The sequence below is a fragment of the Erpetoichthys calabaricus genome, chromosome 14 (assembly GCF_900747795.2).
Source record: "Erpetoichthys calabaricus chromosome 14, fErpCal1.3, whole genome shotgun sequence".
Classification (NCBI taxonomy): domain Eukaryota; kingdom Metazoa; phylum Chordata; class Cladistia; order Polypteriformes; family Polypteridae; genus Erpetoichthys; species Erpetoichthys calabaricus.
The window spans coordinates 98252754-98274663 of record NC_041407.2 but is presented as its reverse complement, the minus strand read 5'-3'; the positions used below and the strand labels follow the sequence as shown (position 1 = coordinate 98274663).

Genomic DNA, 21910 nt, shown 5'->3' with positions numbered 1-21910 from the left:
TGTGGTTGTTTTTTTCTGGAACCCTCATGTGCGTGCTTATTTAGAGAACCAAAAATTGTTCCTCTATATAATTGCCATGAGACCTGTAATATTCCAGAATCATTCCACAATATAGTAAATGTATATATATTTCAGTATTTCCTGTACTGCCTTGTAAATTGTATGCATATGTATACAGTGAATTTATCTCATGTGTGTACTTATCAATTCTGTGTATGTTTGTCATGTAACTGCGACATCAAAAAATGGAGCTAAATTCAGTATGCGTGCATACTTATTTACAGTAATTGGCTTCGGTCTTGTATATTCGTTTCTGTTGAAAATATGTAGGTGCCTTAAGCACTTTTTAGCTTCTGACGTGGTGAGGAGATTCGCCGATTCTGATGCACGACTGCGTGCTTCACTCTTTGAGAAAGCCGGCAAGTCTCCTAAGCATGTCAGTGCAAGGCATTCGAAAGGTTATTGCACTGGTGAGAACAGTCTGTGAGATTTCCATTAGCTTTCTTGACAAGAGTGACACAAGCGATATTTATGAAGAATAGGTGTTTCTTCTCAGCAGTTAGGGATGTAGTGAGAAGGTTTCGGGCGGTTGAATCTATACAATTCTTGGCGATAGGTAATGGAAAATGGTTGCATTACCACACATCGGGATAGGAGACCAAAATGCGAAAGATGACCAGCTATTCAAATATATACTTCATTTTGTCAGGGTAAGTGAGGACGGAATAGTTAAAAAATGTTGTTTAGAAAACCACGCCATTCACACACATAAACCTCTAAGTCTACTTAAGAAGCTGTATAATATGTTGCCAACTATGCAACATTTTTTATTTATTTTAATATGGTGCACAGGTATAATCACCAAGAAAACTCTGAAAAGTATTGGTAAAAGATTTATTGCAGTAATAATACATGTCCTAGCTTTTGAGGCGGTTTTTTACTGTTTCACTCAAAGTTCCTCTATTGAATATCTCAATGCATTAATAAAGTAGCGTATAGTAAAGCGTCCATTTTCACCGTTATATATTTAGAACCGTAACGGAGGTGCGTCAGATTCCAGAATTACAATACCTTTATTGTTATTAAAACTATAGGTTTGCAGAACGTGTTAATAAGTATGCGGAATTTTAGCTGCTTTCTCACTATTTCTATATGCCCGAGTACTAATTGTGAATGTGAATTTCCCCCTGGGATTAATAAAGTATCTATCTATCTATCTATCTATCTATCTATCTATCTATCTATCTATCTATCTATCTATCTATCTATCTATCTATCTATCTATCTATCTATCTAATTACTGAATGAGTGAGTTTTTGCGTGTACTCCGGCTTCCCTTTCACCTAAAGATGTGCGTGTCTGGTTATTTCTGAGTCGTAACGTGTCCATTATGGTGCAGTGCTCTTGCTCCAAACTTTTATTTCTGCACCTTGCAGCCGGGAATGACGAGTCTATAGTGCCATGAACGGGCGGCTATTTGTTTGTGTACATGTGGATGAGTGTTTTAACTATGCAATACACAAAGAATGATAGTAAAGGTTATTTCTGCAACATCTTTGTCTTTGATCTCACAAAAAACAACCGAAATCCGAAAAATTAATTCAATCTAAACCAAAGAATCGATTCATCGCAGAGCTTTATTTAGGCATAAGCTAAAGTTTAGAGCCTCGCTGTGTGCTACCGCCTCTCAAAATGTATTTTTCTTTATTTTAATGCGTTACTGGTAAATCTTTAAAGTTCTAAAGGATCAACCCCTTCCCCCATCGCACGAGGTTGTTATGCATCTTTGGATACATTATTGCTTGGCTCCCTTGGCCAGCTTTAGGGGGCTTTATTATCTTTTAACCTTTGACAAACAGCGTTCCCCTTAGTTTACAGCCTCTCTGTCTGCCGGTATCTTGATAACGAACGGTGAGAGTTTCACTCGGATCCTCTCAATAGTTTTTCATCAAGCTCTTTCGTCAGTTCCCCGAAAGCTGGCGAGAAAATCGTTCAGAAGGAAGAAACGCTCACCGGTGAAAGGAGACCACGCCCAACCAAATGAAACAGGGGACCAGGGGTGATGTTACCCCTTTGTCATCGCTTTATTGTCTTTCGTAAGGTATCTCGAGACCTCTCCACTTCTAGTACAGAAATTTATGTTTTAAGTCGCCATCGTGACATTGCCTTCTTCCGTAGGGATTTATTTATACACTTTTAAAAGGTTTTATAAATAACCAAGACATGACAGATTTGTGAAATGGCTTAGTGATTCTAGAAGGGCTCTTGCATGCAGTCTTACATGCTATTCTGTTTTTATTTATCTGTTGTATTCTGCTCAGCCTATACATTACATATTTCTGTTTTGTTCAAATATTTTGAACCTTATCAATGTCTAAAGAACCCTTCACAGAATTAAATGTTTCTTTGTCGAGTAATGGTTCTACAAAGAACCACACACCCCAGTTTAATGACATTAAGAAGCCACTATTTTAACGACTGTGGCTGGTACTGGAAAACCGATCATTTGGGATATGGTCGGAAATACTATCAGGGTGCACATGCCGTACTTGCAAAAGGGCCTTAGGATAATCCAAAATGCCTTATAACCGGAAAAATCCAGGTTTTCACCAGCACTACTGGCGCTAATTGCAATTTGCTGTCCAGCACACTCCCTACCCCACTTCGAGCCTCACGACTACAAACCTATCTAAGATCAGACCTAAATAAAAAGCTTTTAAAAAAGAGTATTGCATGGGGTATGTTTTCCCAAAGCTTCTTAACGCTAAATACCTTGTTATCTCGTACTTAAGATCGTTTTTTAATTAGCGAATGTTTCCCGAAACCCATCGTAACTAAAGTAGAACTTAATCTCTTTCGTAAATTAAAGAGGGAAATGACCAACGCGTTATTTTCAACGTCGTTCTATATTTAGATTTTTGCCTTCGATTCTGTCACAGAGAGACAGAGGTCGCCAAAAGTATATCACGATAAATTCACTGACTATCTTATTTGGACTACCTTATAACAACAACGTCAATATTCATAATAATAACAATAATAATAATAATAGTAATAGGTTGATGTTGCCAACATAAATATAAAAACATTACACAAACATTAGGAAGTTTTTCTTTACACAAAGAGCGATAGACACTTGGAATAAGCTACCAAGTAGTGTGGTAGACAGTAAGACGTTAGTTTCAAAACCTGACTTGATGTTTTTTTTGGAAGAAATAAGTGGACAGGACTGGCGAGCTTTGTTTTGATGAATGGCCTGTTCTCGTCTAGAGTGTTCTAATGTTCTAATGTTCTAAAAGTACAATGTAGGCTACACCGCTGTGTTAAAAAAAATAACAGTACAACATCTGTAACCTGAGGAACCACTATTATTAGTAGTATTGTTATTTCTGCATTTCAAATAATTTACTTGTACTGTAATAGAAAAACAATAGACAGAGCTGCCATGACATCCACGGTGGTTATTCTGAGTAATTAATGCATTCATTGAAAGGAATGTGTTCAAAATAATAGCAGTGTGGAGTTTAATTAAAGAATTCATTCATTCTATGAAAAATCAGGTCTCATTCATTGTTCTTAATTAAGGCGTAAGGGAAGCAAATGTTTCACACATTGTTATAACATATATTTCCTTCTTAATTGCTAAGTAAAATGGTCCGTTCCAAACTTTGTTCGGAGGAACAAAGTTGATTAAAAAAAGATAATTGAAGAGGAGAAAAGATATAAACAAGTGCAGCTACTCATAATGATACTCAGCTAAAATGATCTCAATTGCTTTTAAAATAACAACAAAAAATCAGAAACACGCGGAAGAAAACGAGCAAATACTGTTAAAACGGATCGAAGATTTTAGTCAGAAAGGCAAGGATTCAACCAATCGTCACCTCCAGAAAGATCAAAGATAATTTTAAATAACCTGTAAGTACTCTTACAATCAGAAGACATTCGATCGAAGTCAGCAAGAAGACCCTGTATAGCACCATTGTTGAAACAACAGCAGGTGCAGTTAAAACTTGCCAAGAGACATTTTGATTGGCCCAAAGAGAAATGGCGTTACATTCTGTGGACTGATAAGAATAAAAATGTTCTTTTCGGTCATCGACAGTACATCAGACTACCCCCAGGTACTGAATTCAAGCCACAGCACACTGTAAAGACAGTGAAGCAGGTGGCGTAAAATGGAGATGTTTTTCGTACTATACGGTGTGGGCCTATGGGATCATGGTTTAGATTGAATACATCAAAATACTTGAAGAGATTATGATGCCATATGCCGAAGAGGAAGACATGCGATTAAGTACGTTTAGTTTGAGTTTGAACAGAAACATGTCGACACTGCTATGTTTTTGAACAGATTAATATTCATTTTCTTTGCTTCCTCTAAAAGAATAATGCAAACTTGATAAAATTTGTGAATGGCTTGATTTGGAGTTGAGTTTGGAATTGAATGTGTAATGTTTCCATTATATTTTCTATTATATTTAAAACATGGAAATAAAAGCTATTAAAATATTTCACTTTATTCACGCACTATTTGAACACACCTGGAGATTAGCGCTAAAAGAGCTCTAACACCTGCAGACAATGTATGTACTTAATGAGTACTTAATGTCCTCACAGGTGGCGCAATGGTAGTGCTTCTGCTTTGCAATAAGGTGACTGTGGAAGATTGTGGGTTCGCTTCCCGGTTCCTCCCTGTGTGGATAGCGCTTTGAGTACTAAGAAAAGCGCTATATAAATGTAATGAATTATTATTATTATGAGTTAACTAATCAAGTTCGCTATGTCATCAATCGCATCATTTAAAGTCGGAAAGTGAATCGCCCCTTAATGCCAGCAAAAACAACGTCAGCTGTCCAGAGAATTGTGCGACTCAACAGGAGACGCATGAGACAGCAACGTCCAGAAGTCGCAGATTTAAATCCACTGCTGCTGGCAAACTTGATCCCCTTCGGACCATTTCAGTAATCAACAATTAATAGACAAATACAGGCTACTTAGAATTAACAACCCTCCTTGGTCTGGCGTAGAACAAATTGAAAAGAGGAGCCCACCAAAATTTTGCCATCAGTCCCTCTGTGCAGTTTCCAACAGCTCTCCGTTTTTACGCCACCGGATTCCTCCAGACAGTCGGTGATGCACATGACCTCACCATGGCTGCTGTGTTCATATCTGTAAGTACATTAACCCGATTACTATTGCGCCATGCATGCAACAACACTGAGTTGCGTGTTCAAATCCATCTGGCACTGTGTGACCATGATTAAGTCACTCCATCTGCCTGTGCCCCAACTAGAAAAACAAAATAAGTGTAACCAAACCAATTGCATCTCAAACGTCGTAAGTCGCTTTGGAAAAAGATGTAGGTCAAGTAAGTAAATAATAATATAATACCTTTCATGGCACTAAAATTGATTATAATGCATTTGCATTCATATATCTGCATACTGTATGTGGAGTGGATGGAGCAATCATCTATATTCATATATTCCCAGACTCATGAATATCATCCTACACCTGTCGAAAAGTGTCCTCTGCCCTAAATGCCCAAGTGATATGCAACTTCAGATACTCTTTACGGATATTGTGTCCAAGCGACTTGGGAATACACCTGATACTCATATCTGCTCCATCCCTAGAGTGAGTCAAACGGCAAGTGATGGTGTGTTTGCTGGAGGCTTGGGAAACAGTGGTCATCCTTTTCGTGAATACCTGCTAACTCCATTGTCGAATCTCCATACCGTGGCTGAGGAAACCAAAGCATGCACTATTGCAGATCGAGTTCTGGGCATGTGCAGGAAGACGCGATTCCGGTGCTTGCACAAGTCCTCGGCGTTTTTCCACGAGCCTTGGAAAACAACGCTTCCTAATTTGTTTCCTGACTCTTACGTAAGGTTGTTTTAGCTCCTCTTTTGTGCAGTGTTGCGCTTTTCTTAGCATTGTCTTTGGTCTTCTTGCAAGAAACGAAGTCACATTTGCGTCTATTTAAAAATTATCGACTAATACTTTAAAAACACTTTATCTATTAGTCAAAATTGTAATTTATTTTGTGCTTTTTGCTTGTCAATTGTTTTTTTTTATTATTTTTTACATTTGCACATGTCTGGTGTAACAAAATAATATTTACAATAGAAATACGAGGGATCGATATTCCTGTTATCGGCAGTCTACTTTTGTGACGGAGAATCTACGAGCGCAACAAAGTACTTTTCGTAAAATGTCGAATAACGAAGGCACTCGCCAAACCAACTCGTTCTTTAAGTACACTCTTAAAAATGCTGTTTTTAATGGCACTACATGTTTTTTTATTTGTGTGGTTCCTTGTACATACATTGCTTAAGCCAGCACCATTTCATTCTGAGACTGTTTTTGGCATATAAAGATGTTTTTTGTGCTTTACAAAACTTCATAGTATGTAAAAAATCTTTAGGGTACAAGAAAACTTGAGTTACTGGACGTACGCAGTGAGAGTCCTTTTTAAACTCCTGACCCATTGGCATTTCATAAATCTGTTACTGTCTTAATGATTATTTATGGAACCTCTTGCAGATATAAATGAATAAAGGTTCCCTCTAGAATCTTCAGGTGGGTTTTTTGGGAACCAAAAGTGGTCCCCCTATGGCATCGCGCTAAAGAACCGTTCTTGCCCCTTTATTTTTAAGAGTGTACGTCGTTTGTTATCTCGTTCGTTATTCATTAAGCTCGAGCGTTTTCGGGAAAGCACCCCAGAAAAGTTGAACAATCTCATAACAGTGACTTTTTCCATATTTGATGTGTTACCCTGCCGAAAAAAAAGTGTACATTCAAAATTAAAGCTGAGTGATATGACAAAAATAACAAAACAAAAAAAAAAACCTTTAAGACTTCGACACCTGAGTCTTATTCCATCCTTAATTTGGCATTAGAGAAAAAAAGGCATGGACGGACTATAGCGGTGCTGTCAAACAGTTATCCAGTTTTCGAGAGTATTGTAGGGCTCTGTCCTGATGATGAAGCGACCTTTTAATAAACCAAAAAGACTCGTTTGTTTACAGTATTTAGCTTTTTTTTCTTTTTTTTTCGTTCAGGGCACGTCTCCAGCGAAGGATAGCGGGTGATTCATAGGCATCAACAAATACTGATAATGATAAGGAATGTCCGCTTTCTCCCAGACGCCATGCACCATGAAAGTCACTTTCTCCCAGACACTAGTACTGTAGTCAGGGGCATATTAATTTAGGGAGCGTGGGGGAGGCAGACATAAAGTACATAAATCATAATTCCGTCTGTGATCAATCTTTTGGAGCTGTAAATTTAAAGAGGGGCTCAAAACCGAAATCCACCCTTGGCTATATACTCCTAAATAGTTTCAACTCTCTGATAATTTCCACATTTTCGAAAGGATGTTATTCTACACTGACAGTTTTGAGGTTCGATTAAGGGGTTTGATTCCCATACGTGTGTTGTCAACAACAGCAATCATATTTGGACACTCGCAAATGGCATTTAGACCTTCTTTAGACAGGCAATGCACGTTATAAACTGCAGTGAAATTGACTGTTTAAGTCCTGCACACTAACTGAGCAGCGAATCGAAAAGTATTCGTTTAACGCGCGTATCTCGGAATATTCCGAAAAGCAAGGAATCTTTTTGTGTTATCAGTGGTTTTCTGGTCAGGTGAAGTTTCGACTCGTTTGCCTTTTAACGGAAGGTTACAGTGTAATGTTCTACTTGTTTAAACAATATGTTTTACTCCTCACTTAACTCGTTCGATATATGTTTTAGATACTTTTTCATTCGTTTCTGCGTCGTGTCTTTGACTTTGAGGAATATTTCGGAGATTTAAGTTTATAAACGGATCTTTTCCCGTCCTTCAATACGTTAAGAACCACAGATTCATCCGTGGAGTTGACTTTCACGCACGGTCGAGTGCATCACTTTGTTCGAGGAAGACACGGAGAGCCTCGCAAGTTCATCTCACACGTGAAAGGAGTTCGATAAACTGGACCAGTCTTGATTACCTGGTTAAATTCTTCACATTAATTTGTATAATGATGTAAAGAGCGCGTGCAATTTATGCCGGCTGCACCATACTGTTAGAATTTCAACCAAACTGCATGTGTGCAAACCTTTCCCTCTGTTGTGTGGAACATAAAGCGGTGTTTTATGAATATTCTGAATATCTTTAAAGCGGTGTTTTATGAATATTTTGAATATCTTCCTTTTACAAATGCTCATTGTTTTATACGGAAGCGTATTAGGGCCACGAAAAAAAAAATACGGGCACGTTTTATGATCGATTGGCTGTTTAAATTTCATGTTTCATGGCATTTATTATTTTTGTTTACTTCTGCATGTATTGGTTGTTGAGAGAACAACACTTACTGGTTACATATAGCAAATTAAATTTCAATTTGAATGTAAACATTTCCAAAGTTAAAACATAAAGCACGACGTATGCGTGTGCAACATTTCATCAATTATGTCTTTATTATTTTAGTTTCTAAATCAAGACTCTTTATTTCGATGCTCAAATAATAAACTAAGGAATGTGAATGTACATGGATTGAAGTCTTTCTCAGTAAACAAGACTTATTTTCCATTTAGGGGTTTAAATCTATATCCAAATATTTAAACGTATACTTTTGCTTTTGACAATTAAAGCATGCATGTGCGCATTCCCCTCATTCTGCAATATAAGCAAATATCTGTTTTATTAATGTGCAGTTTAAATACACATTTTTTACTTCGATTTTATGTATCCGTTCATTTATGCATCTGATTAATTATACAGTTGTATTTAATAAAATATTTAAATTGCAAAGTACAAAGCAGTGCCAATAAGCCTAACGTAAAAACATTTGGAATTTATGGGAAGCATAAAAACTGAGAGCACAAGAGACAACATGCGGACTTAGAGGCTGGTAATCGGACCTGAACCCTTGAAAATCCTTATTATTTCATGGCACTTTACTGGGTTATGTAGTTCCCGGAGACCCATTTCCTGACATATGCAATTCCATTCTGTAAAATATTCTTTGCATTTTAAATTTATTTTTTGGGATTTGAAAATATTTAAATATGTTGAGAAGCCAGAAGTGACTAATGTGCTGGATACAACAGGTTAAGAACACCTGAACTTAGTCTGTGTTATTGTATGCAGCAAGAGACCCTTTAAAATCAGGAACTTCGCAAATATGTGATCTTCTAAGGCTATTTATGAAATATTTTAAGGACTTTAACAAAAGCGATCTTTATGGAACTTTGGTACGGATATTTCTTTTGAGAACCAAAAAATTGTTCCATATGGCATTGCTTTGAAGATCCACTTTGACACCTTCATTGTTAAGAGTGTGGGATTCACACTATAAGACGCAGCATTGTGATTAAGTGTAGTCATTTTGATGTCACTGTAAACATTCTAACAGAGGCGGATTACAAACTGAAAAAGATTTTAGTCTAAAAATGCTATTTTATATTTACTTTCGGCCACGGGGCATGTCAAATACAAAAATATGTCTCAAGCATGAGATGCTAGACTTTTCACTCAAACCAGAACCTTGCTATTTTATATTAACTCTTTTAGGCTTTTAATTTCAATTACAAGATATCAACAGAACGTGAGGAGAATATACTTGATAGTTAAATTTTCAGGTGCTCAGCTGACGACTCCAAACAGCATTTATCCTATATGTAGATGTCTCTTCATGCAGACTGTAACATCAAATTTCTTTTGATAAAAAATAATTCATCGCTTCTACGAATTCGTTTTCCCAACTAAAGGGTCGCAAGAAGAGAAAACAATTTCACCCGCATGCAGCGTCATATTTAACACGAGCTCCTTCAAGGAGCAACAAGGAATTAGAAAAAGAAAAAACAATCTGCCCAGAAACTTTGTTCTGAGGATCTGACAGCACAGCAGAAGAATTCTCTGGCAATCAGGTGTCGATGAAAGAGTATATACTTCACCTACTGCATTTTAATATATTTAAGATGCACTCCTTGAAATGAAGTTTTACAAAAGAAAGAAAACCGGTTTCAAGTTTACTTTTCTTTTTACAGAAAGTGTGTTGGTTAATTTAAATCCCTCGGGGGCTGCTGTCTTCTGCCAACGCAGCAAGTTTAGCGTGTCCAATTCGTAGAGTTAATGTTTTAAGTAGCACTTACTGAGTTAATTTTGTACACAGATCAGGCCTCTTCGTAAGATGTTTTAAACGCGAATGCTGCCATTCCAAAACGGATCATTGCACGATTCCTAATGTTCAGGACCTTCCAGGAGATGGAAGCCGTGTTACCTGGCCGCATAAATGACAGAACGATCTCGGCGTCAAAACAAAATAGTGGCAACCAACAGAAAAAGAAGGAAGGCAAACGCATGAAAAGAAATTGTTGAATTTGTGACGTCAGTGGGACAAATGCAAGGAACTAACCCTCGACAAGTGTGTTGACATTCAAGTTTTGTTTACCTGTCATTTTAACCATTCGTTTAAAGCGCCCATTACAGGGGAACTACGCTTCAGACACAGACATAGACACCATCACGATACTTAAATATTTATGTATATATATATATATATATATATATATATATATATATATATATATATATATATATATATATATATATATATATTTATTGGTAATGAGGTGTTTGATATTTTCAAAGACCAATATGACTTTTTTTCTAATTTCAATATAATTAATTGTAAGTTAGCATATTCGTTAAGATAACTGATAACATTTCCATTTAAAGTGAGTAAATTAAAGACTAAACAGATTTTGTATCACTCCTCATAACGCAAGTTGTGAGGAATGTGTAAAATATTTCTCATATTTTTCCCCCCACAGTCGTCCATAATCTTTATGGGTAGAGTTTTCGCGACAGTGAAAGGCTCATGTTAGGTTTCCAAAGAAGTAAAGGAGGGAGCTGAACGAAATGGAGAAACCTAAGAGAAGAAATACACGACACTCACTATCTTGTTAATTTATTAAAATACATATACTATCGTCCAAAAGAAATGAATAGCACACACAAAAATGTATGGTGAAAGCAAACTGAAATTGCCCTGTACTGCAACATACGGAAATCAGTCATTGAATAAAAGACAAAATAGACAAGTGAAAACAATGATGGCGTTTCTATAAACAAAATATAAAGCGATCATAAATATTTTGGGCTCATATGACGCCACCTGACTGATTAAGTTAGCTCAGGCGAGATTTAATCGGACATCTGACCCTCCCAGAGACTGGTCCCGTCTTTGTCATGTCTGTCATTCAGTTCTCGTCCTGTGACAGCTTTTAAGCAGTCAGTCGTATATCTCAAAGGATTTGAAGAATATATGACGATATACTCTTACCAACATTAAACTACTAGACTAATAAAAACGTATTAGAAACTTGATGAAAACCTGTGTACAGCGTTATGTTTTCTCACAGTTACGCGATTGCTAAATATGCCTCCTTTTCCAAAGTGGTTAAAGTTAAACCGACTTATTGTGCCTCGACTAAGTTGCAAGTCTTAATTATAAATACTATAGAAGCATAATCAAATGTTCTGTAGAATATGCACATTTATTCAATAAAAGCATACATTCGTCAAACAACAGACTACTCGGAGCTCGCCAAAGCTCCATGATAGGACTCCTCCATTATTGGCTACACACGTCGTAAACAGAATTTCACACCAAAGACTTTATGATTCTAATCGAATCAGTTACAAAATGTAGAACTATAGTCAAGCCATAACTGAGCACTACCGTATTTTATTTGAATAGTTACTGGAGTGACTTAACTGTAACTTGCATAATGGGCGTGCATTTACAAAACCAATGTGTCTTCAAGAATTTGCTATCTCTGTCTCCCCCTAAATTCATTCATCGTCTGACGTTTCATACTAATGTTAATTCCTTCGCAAGTATATCCATTCTCCGAGGTGGAGTTTCGGAAGACTAGAATTAGAAGATGAATTACTATTAATAATGACCCACCTTTTAACAAACCACCTGATATCGTCAGTTTGTACTAACTGGAGACGTATGAAGAAATCAGTGATAGAAGTAATCAGAATAACCATACATATCACAAATGTGCACTGTTAAAAATAAATGGTCCAGAGTAGGTCTTCATAGCGTTACCTATGGGGAACCATCACAAAAGAACCATCTATGAGAAAGTTCCAGAAAGATCCTTTAATTATTTAGCTTCCTAACAGGTTCCATAAATAACCATGAATCAATGATAACGGATTTGAGAAATAGCAGTGGCTTCATAATTTTTAAAGGACTCTCGCTGCATATTAAGATGAAGTTCAGGTCATGATTTGTTAGTCTCCTGATAGATTTCTGCTTGTCCACATAGCTGTCATCTTTTCAAAGCTGAAATTGCTAACATCATGCAAAAAAGCCTTCGCCGAATAAAATGGTTCTTTGTCAAACAACTGATCACGACCAACTAACCACACAACCCAGTAAAGGGCATTTTAGAACCGTTACTTTTAAGAGTGTGGCAGAAACTGCACTCTCAGTGGTATAAATGTTCGCAAGCATAAATTTGGTATCTAAGCACAACTTCTTTGGAAAATATTGACAGTTTTGAGTTAAATAAACTCATTTGTTTTGAGAACCTGAATTTCTATAGGTTTTACTGTTTAGTGTTAACATTTAGACTCATAATACTGCTTGCGTATTAATTTTTTACATACGAATGAGATTAATTAACACAACGGCTATTTAAAAATGCAGGTATGGACTATTTACAATCAAACAAGGCTTCTGCTGTTGATTTTTGCTTTAAATAAGTTACTAATATTTGCACCTTGTAAATTGAAATGGAGTGTATAATGATTAAAATAAATGATGAAATAAATAGATATGAAATGAGAGAATGCCTAGATGTATTTGTAAATCATACATCCAGACTAACATACATTAGTTAAAATTCAAAAATTAAGCCATTTTTTCATAGACCTCGTTTTAAATACGAGTTTTATTTTGCCTATCTTGGGTTTTTTTGCTGAAGTGCGTGTTTCCAAGTGATTAATAAACACCAGTTAATTAAATTAGTCTATACGATTAGCGCTGGGTTTAAAGTGCTCATAGCAAAATTAAACATTATTAAAATATCCCCAAGGTTTATCAAGTATCTTTCTGGATTATTCCCATAAACTCAATTAACTACGAGATTTGCATCTCAATCACACATAAAGTATGCAGAATTTTCTGTCTGATATTTGAAACTTACATTTTAACTGGTAATATGCAACATTTTTACTCACTTTATTTTTATTATACATTTTATTTATTATAATTATTTTATTATTTATTATTATTATTATAAAAGCTATGATATCTTAACCTTTAAAAGATGGACCAAAAGTGTACAGAAACTCAATACGCCTCCGCAATTATTGCTTACAAAAATAGAAATGCTTTTCTTCTTCGCCCTTAAAAACCACGTCGAAACCTAGAAAACATCTACCTCACAGAAGTGCACTGATGAAGAAGAAGAACTACTGATTTGGGATTGTTAGTTTATGTATTTTTGAAATAATAATTGATTTTTAAAAAGAACATTGTGAAAGTTAGTAATTGGTCTTGAATCTAGCCATCTCAAATCTCAGGTGTATTTCAGAAAAATTCAATCTTAGGACTTGATGCGTTTAACGTTACAATTCAACTCGTTATCGACATTTGTCTTTGACTTTAAAATTTCAGAATTTTTTAAAGTTTAAGCTACTTATTAAAATAGAACATTTTATAGTCTATATGTTCCGATCAACCCGATCAGCTAGTCAGTTAGTCGGCTAGCCATCCATTAATTTCCTGAAAACATTTTTCTCATTGCAAGGTCGAGAAGCTGGTGGTTATCTGCAGAATCAATGATTTCATCATTAAGACGGCCAGTCTCCACATTGATTTCACACTATGGTTCGTATCCCCGCGACGAACTATAACTTCGCCCCACCCTTCCTTCCATGGCCACAATATTCCAAAAACCCTTTCAGCCACAATCTTTGAAAAGGTAATATGTCACCCAAGAGTGAATTGTCTGTTTGATGTTTAAGATTCCAATCTAAATTTCCTGAATCTTGGGTTAAGAGACCCATCACTACAGATAATATCACCCTAGGTACTTCAAGTTTCACGTTAACTCGTGGGTAGTACTTTTAACCGTATTTTGAGATACTGTCCTTAATAAAATGTAAAGGGCATTTTACCATTAATTTCCAAGTTAAATTACTCTAACTTAGACGAGGAAGCTTAATTTGTCAAAATAATGCACAGCTGTGGGTATTAATTTGGCTGCAATGAATTTTGCATTATTATTGAGCGCACTGGATTGTTGCGTAACTTTCACAATTGTCGTATTCAAGTACAGTAAATAATTTTCATATCATGCAAATGTTATATAAGTACAAAGTTAACATTAACAAAAATATTGATGTATGTTTATTTATCTTCTTTTGCATACAATTTATGTGGCACACAGAATACTTTAGGAATATACTCTAACTCTGCAAAGCAGCAGGAATTTTATTCGTAAAAACTACGTTGGTTATTCCTAAATATTACGTTGAGGAAAATATGAATATAAGCGTTAACGTGCACAATATGCGCTCGATAAACATGAAGGACAGCTGGAAATAGCATACTGCGTTTGTAGTATGCTGTATGAAAAACCTGCCCACGTGCCTTACACTGTTAATATAGACCTTTTAGGTTCTTTTCTAAACAACATTTATTAAATTTTTTAAACAAGTTGAAGAATGCTTCCATTTAGAAAATGTAAATATGACTTGATTTGATGCTACAACGACATACAACTAAAGTCTCTTGCCATCCACGACAAAAGAAGCAATACATTTACTGCTTCCTCACTTTGTTCTTTCTCAGGGGGTTAGCATAAACCTGTAAGGTGCTGCAAAAATAACTCGGACAAGAGCGCCCCTGTCCTTGCAAAAGAAACTCCAATCCTTGTTGAAATTACTAAGTAGCAAACCCGAGTGATAATCCAAGTCAAGTTACCTCCAAAAGTATACGCCAAACAGTATTCATAATAATGGAATAATACAATTTTGCTTTAAGGTCGAAAGGTCTGATGTTTTCACTAATGAATCAATTCTTCTAATAGATGCAGATTTTGATGGGGTTTACAGAGTGCATCTTTCGTAGAGAGGGATTAGGCTGTTAGATGTGCCAAACTGATCCCTCAAGCTCCACGGAAGAATCAATAGAATTCCTATTGCTTCTTCAAAGTATTTTTAATCATCCTATTGTGAAAGCCTCACGAGGCGCGTTTGGGAACTAAATATCTAAATATCCAGAATATCCCCACTATAGTATACTAGAATGTGCGCATTTCTTTAAGACGTTCAATAATTGATTCCTAAAACCATCACCCAATCAAAGTTTGACAAATGAAGTTTCGCGGCTGTTTTTTTCACAAAGGAAACTTTTTATGTGAAAAAAGCGGGCACACTTTGAAACTTTGTGTTTGTAGACGACTTAAATATCTAATTTTAGATCTTCTTGGAATTTATTGGGTGAGTACTAAGGAAAAAAGAAACCTTCAGATTGTAAAATACATAGTTTAAATGTTCAAAAATGGAAGTTGATTTAATGTCAAGTTGAATGCAACAGATTATATTGATGATTTATAAAATTGATTTAAAAAAGATTGATTGATAAAATCTCCTTCACTTCTGTAAAATGCTACCAATCATTTTACATTTTACATGCGTAATATCGTTCTTCCGTTTCTTTCTTTATTTAAAAGAACTATGTTTTGAAAACAAAATTGAACTTTCACTGTAAAAGCATTTCTTTTATCGCAATTTACAAATTTTCCTTGTGTTAAATTTTGACATTTATTTGATCACGTTTAATTCAAAGACGCACTTTCTTACACCTACAATGTGCCACAAATTGCCACTTCCGTGAACTAAATTAAGAGATTTAATATGAATGAACGGATGGATGGGCTGTATTTAGTGCTTAATAGGTATTATTTTTTTTCCAAACGAGTAACTATTTGTATTTAATGATAGCAATCTTTCAAATTAACCCCACGTACACGATATTAATAAGTGATGTCCTATGTAATTAATTTGAAAAGAATTACAAACTTTTAACCAGAAATCTCTATAATACTTCAGAGAAATGAATATCTGTGCAAACGTTGAATACTTTGCACCATTAAGCTAAAATACTATGACAGTTATAATGATGTAATTTCTCATATAAACATTTTAATATCAAATGAACTTTGTATTTGTTTTTGTAACTTGTTATACAAATATCTTCTTATTGCAGAAGGTTCTTCCTTAGTCTGTTTTTTTCACAAAAAATAAAATAAAATTAATGTAAAATATTATACATCTCGTAAAGCAGCCGTTAATTAGTCGACATCCACATATGACACATAGCTGCCGGGTTATAAATAATGTGTTCTTTATTTAACATACGCATTAGCATAGACTTGCTTCAAAATGTCTTAAAGTTCAAACTGATTATAGCGAATAAGTAATACAAATACTTTTGTAGTCATTAAACTTACTCGGATTCCAGCGTGGAATAAAGTAGGCCCGTCTGTCACCCACTATTATTAAAAAAAGAAAAAGGAAAAAGAACAGCAGTCTGGAGTCGTGGATTTAAAACTCTTTACTACTCGTTGAATAAGTAAAAAAGAATGCAGGAAGCTTTACTGCAAATACACTGAAGGCATTTCCTGGGTATAATTGTGTTAAGTAACTACGTAAGCGTGAGTAACCCAGTAAAAGGTGGTCAAATATTTCACTTAAAGGGATTTCTGTATTTCGCTGACCACAGAGACCACACTGTAACACGCTGCTTTTTCTTCTACTTTTTAATTTTAATTTTTATATTTTATAACATTTTCTACAGGGCTTTATTTAGTGCAGAATAACTGCATTTTGTTATTTGCCGTCGATATTTTTATAAAAAAAATCGAATTGGCATTGCACCGCTTTTCAAGGAAAAGGTAAAAAGCGATACGGAATTATTCTGTCTAGGCAGGCTATTTACGTTTATGATTAACTTATTTATTCATGAAAATTATCAGATGCAGGGGTAGCATACATCTTTTTTAAAAAAATAATAATTTTAAAGTTTAGAGGAATACACAATATTTTAGCTATGGCATCCAAAAAAATATATTTTATTGTCTTTGCCCCAAGATAAAATTTGGTGGAATGAACTTGACTAGACTTTCCTTTGTCTGGGAGATCGCGTACACTTAAAACACCTCCACTGGCGGCTAGACTTTCAACTTGGCCTTGACCTTGAAGCCAATGTCTAACCCTTGTGTGAAGAAGTCCTTTGAGGGTGGTGTGAGAAAAGTGGGGGGAAGTGTTCTGGGATTGCCATGTGTCTACGAAGGACTCTGAAATCGTAAAAACAAAGAAGTTTACAAGTAAGAATTGTGTACGCTGAAAAGAAGCAAGCTGTGTCTGGGGTCATTTCCATACATGTCTAGCTTTAGAGTATGATTCCTTAATGGACACGCAACCTGAGGGAGAATTTCTGCCAATTTGTATTGGTTTGATAATATTCACTTGGAAAGAAAGAAAGAAAGAAAGAAAGAAAGAAAGAAAGAAAGAAAGAAAGAAAGAAAGAAAGAAAGAAACCATTACTGCAAAGCGGAGAAGGAGTAGCGTAACACTAGTGCTAAAAAGAAAGCAAACCTCTGGCCCTTTCCCTTGTTTATATGCATGTTCAATTGTTTTTCATTCTTTAAGCACTTTCAAAACAGCTTTATTATCACTAACCGGCTTGCTACAGAATATTGCCTTTGAGTCTATCTTTGAGTGAAATCGACGTTATACATTTCAATGTAAATAGCTTCTGCAATAATGGAAATGTTTGCTGAATATACATTGATTACTTTCGCACAATGCATTTAATTTTGTCGTTAACAGATTTTTCACCACGGAAAAAAGCTGACTGTGTTAGTGTTTTTAAGGTTTGGACTTCAAACCCTGGGATCGTGTAGGCTTCAAATGCTGCTCCTCACACTGAGGAACACTCTTAAATATACCAGAATGGTTCTTCAGAGCCATACCATTTTTGGTTCCCGAAAAACCCATCCACTTAAAGTTTCCAGAAATAACCTTCATTTATTTAGATCCGTAATAGGCTCCTTACAGTAAATAAACACGAATAGTTAGTAACAGATTTGTAAAATACCAATGGGTCATGATTTTAAAAGGACGCTTGCTGCATACAAGAACCTGTAAATCCAGGTTTTCTTAGTCTGTCATGTTCTGATAGGCTGTCTACCATATTTTAAAGATTTCAGTTTGTTAGGACGTTTTTCAACGCACAAAGAACCAACTTCATATGAAAAGAAATCTTCCCAGAATTAAATAAATCAATGGTTCTACGAGGAACCACACACACCGCTAAAGAACCTTATACTTCCATTAAAGAACCAGGGCTTTTAAGAAGTGAAGTCTCTTCCCCAGTCTATTTTCTAACTAGAAAAACTAAAGAAATGTAACCAATTCTATCTCAAATCTTGGATAAAGGCGCCAGTCCAATAAGTACATGCGAATTATCCGAATTTTTAAACTACTGCGTGCGTTTTTTGCCTGTAGATGTACGCTAATTCTATCACTAAGCTTTCCTCAGGTTTATGTTCATTCATATACAGGTACTGAATGTTTGCACGTTAGTAATTCGCAATGTATAAATTAAGGATTGCACTTTGGCCATTAAATGGGTATCCTAAAATCATAAATCTACTTTTTTAACTTTATCCTGTAGAAGAAAATGAGATTATTGATACTCGATTGTATTTTTATGTTTTGAATTTCAAAATAGTCTTTTGTTCAAATACGTTAATTCAGAATTACATGGAAACTAATCACAAGTTTTCTTGACTTGATGCGAAATACTGACAGGAAAATATAAATACTCCTGACTTCCAATTGACTCTAGATAATAAATGAAAAAATTCTGTTTTTCACCAAGAGACTACCTTCTGTTTTGCATGTCACGTGGAGCGAGCCGTAGCCAATTAGAAACACTCGCACTGCACTCGACTTTATTACGTCAATGCAGTAAGCGGAATGAAATTCACTATCCTGTTCAGAAATCCTGTCTTTTATAAGAGAATCCTTTTCCCGCATGGTGAACGTGATATGACCACATCCCTTGTGCTCAAACCTCGTTGGGTGGATACCGTGATGTTCGTATACGACAACAACTTGGATGAAATCAACAAAAGCATGGAAGGGTTCGTGGGTGCCGGTAATTTCTCAACCAACCAGTGTCGGAATCTGATGGGCCACTCTGGTTTAGGGGGTCATGCTTCTCCTTTGATACATGGCTCTGCTTATCCAGCGGTTGATATGTCAGTGTCAGGATCAGGGGAAACAGGTAAACAATGTCCTCCATGCACAGCTATGCCACAAGGCTCATCTCAAGCAACTTTACCATACGGATATTTCGGCAGCAGCTATTATTCTTGCCGCATGGGGCGTGGATCGCTCAAGACCTGCACCCAGTCTTCTCCCCTGTCAAGCTATCCACCAGAGAAATATATGGATAACGCGATTCCTCCAGAAGAGTACCCCAGCAGGGCAAAGGAACTTGCATTTTATCACAGTTATGCCAATCCATATCAGCCTATGGCAAGTTATTTAGATGTTTCTGTAGTCCAGACAATCGGAGGAGGTGGTGATGGACGACATGAGACTTTGCTCCCTATGGACAGCTACCAACCGTGGGCTTTAACAAATGGATGGAACAGTCAGATGTACTGCTCGAAAGAACAGAGTCAGACTGGACACATATGGAAATCCGCAATGGCAGGTAAAAAAAGCTAAAACAAAATAAACACAATTATAGGAAAAGTATAAACTTACGTCCATATTCATAAAGCCGTATACACGCATTTACGTTCTTCATGCATCTGCATTATATAGCATGACATATAAATAATAGCCAGAATCATTTTCATTTCACAGCACGTGTACAATTATTGAGCAACACAAAGACATGTAAATTTATGTTTGTTTTGACATTAAATGCCAGCTTTTATCTACGATGAAACAAGCTAACAAATAATACAAAAAAGTTAGGACTACAGCTATGCTTTTATTATTAATTCCAGACGTGGTGGTTCATCAGCAGGATGGGAGTTCATTTCGACGTGGTAGGAAGAAAAGAGTCCCATACACGAAAGTCCAGCTTAAGGAACTGGAAAAAGAATATGCGACCAACAAATTCATCACGAAAGATAAGAGGCGAAAGATCTCAGCTGTTACCAATCTTACGGAGAGGCAAATAACTATTTGGTTTCAAAACAGGAGGGTTAAAGAAAAGAAGTTTGTGTCCAAAGTCAAGAACAGTTGTGTTTAATTATGGACACAGCTGACAAAAATTGAAAGAGATTTTCCATTTAATTTTCTTTGAATTAAATTGTTACTCTGAAGGCAGCACTTATTTTTGTTTCCTTTCTCCTTTTTGCTTTTGTTTTATTGATTTCATTTTTTTTTAAGAAAAAGGGGCAAAAATAAAAGATTTTATGAACTATTCATTCCAGTGGGGATTTAAAAATAATGTAAATATGATTGACACTACACATACGTTATCCTACCAATCTACTCTGTATTACTAGAAATGAAAAAAATAATGATGTAGCGTCATTTTAAAATGCTATTTTTTTTTTCTTAAAAATGGTATATGCTTGTAAAGAATATTAAAAAATATTGTTACATATTAATAAAGGTCATGTATCAATCTTCGGTTTTGAAGAGGTTGTTCGAATGCAGTTGTTTTGTGCACTTGAATTAAATACTTCACAAGAATCAATTTGACCATTTTTATTGATACAAAATTTCTCATGTCATGTTTTGATACGATTTTTTATATATACAACAAATAGGTTTCTTAGTTAGCTTCAGGTTCGTTAGTTAATCGTGGACACAAAATTAGTCTAAGTAAGTGCTTTATGGGACAAATCAAAAAATAAATAAAAAATGTATTTATTAAATGTAAAAATGTGGCAGTAAAAAACTGAGATTTATGTGTTTCAAATATTTATTTTCTTACTTTTTCTGAAGTTTATTTTGCTTTATATATATATATATATATATAGCTTTATACTTTTGGGGAAATTAAAAAAAAATTGAATGTTGATAAAGTATATCAAAAATAAAATTATCAGTCCGTGGTCTAAATACTTTTAAAGATATATATATTAAATATATTAAATATTATATATTATTTTAAAGATATATATATATATATATATATATATATATATATATATATATATATATATATTGGCATCGTATTAACAGTCTTGCTATTTTAATGTGTACTTTGTACAGTCTTGTTAATAAGTACACAAATACTGCACAATCGATGTAGACAGATAATTATTACAATCTAAAATTTTAAAGGAAAGTGATTTTGAAATAACAATAAAAATATAGGTAAAACAAGAATACACTTTTTCCCTTTCAGTGAGTTTTACTAGGCATGATTCCTGTTCTCGGCGGGGAGTGTGGAATTCTTGATGCATGAAAAAAGAGAACTGCAGACAGCAGCACTAAATCAGTGTTTAACCTTGACCTTGAACGTCACGTGAGAGCGTGATAAGTAATAACCTTGATCTTGATGAACAATCAGACGTGATTCAGCAAGCAAAATTGACCCGTTCGGGAATTCTAAAGTCATTTTTATCGTAAGAATGGCGCCATCTTCTGGTGAATTTATATAATGTTTAATAAAAATGGTGCTGATATTATAAGCCTTTATACAACGGACTGATCATTTTATTTTTGATATACTTTACCAACATTCAATTCTTTTTTTTTCCCCAAAAGTATGTACAGTATATGTATATATATATAATTGTACTGCAGCTGAGCTCAGACATTTTTCCAAAATGTTTTAATAAT

The 21910-nt window shown here is 35.2% G+C and overlaps 2 protein-coding genes across 2 annotated transcripts in view; one reads left to right on the top strand and one right to left on the bottom strand.

Moving 5' to 3' along the window:
* eve1 (even-skipped-like1) overlaps window positions 1-5725 on the bottom strand; it is a 34187-nt gene extending 28462 nt beyond the window's left edge. The window contains exon 1 of the mRNA XM_051936215.1: window positions 5713-5725. Coding sequence (XP_051792175.1) covers window positions 5713-5725 — 13 coding nt within the window. The remainder of the gene's footprint in view (window positions 1-5712) is intronic.
* A 13416-nt stretch (window positions 5726-19141) lies between these two features.
* On the top strand, window positions 19142-20570 carry hoxb13a (homeobox B13a). The gene is made up of 2 exons (XM_028818463.2): window positions 19142-19814; window positions 20116-20570. The coding sequence occupies exons 1-2, from the start codon at window positions 19142-19144 to the stop codon at window positions 20361-20363; spliced, it is 921 nt and encodes a 306-aa protein (XP_028674296.1). The 3' UTR covers window positions 20364-20570.
* The last annotated feature ends 1340 nt before the right edge of the window (window positions 20571-21910 follow it).

What these genes read in the sequence shown, in the direction of transcription:
- hoxb13a (XM_028818463.2), top strand. Translation starts at nt 19,142, where the DNA reads ATGACCACATCCCTTGTGCTCAAACCTCGTTGGGTGGATACCGTGATG. An exon ending in ATGGAAATCCGCAATGGCAG is followed by an intron (nt 19,815 to 20,115) that starts GTAAAAAAAGCT and finishes TATTAATTCCAG; the next exon opens with ACGTGGTGGTTCATCAGCAG.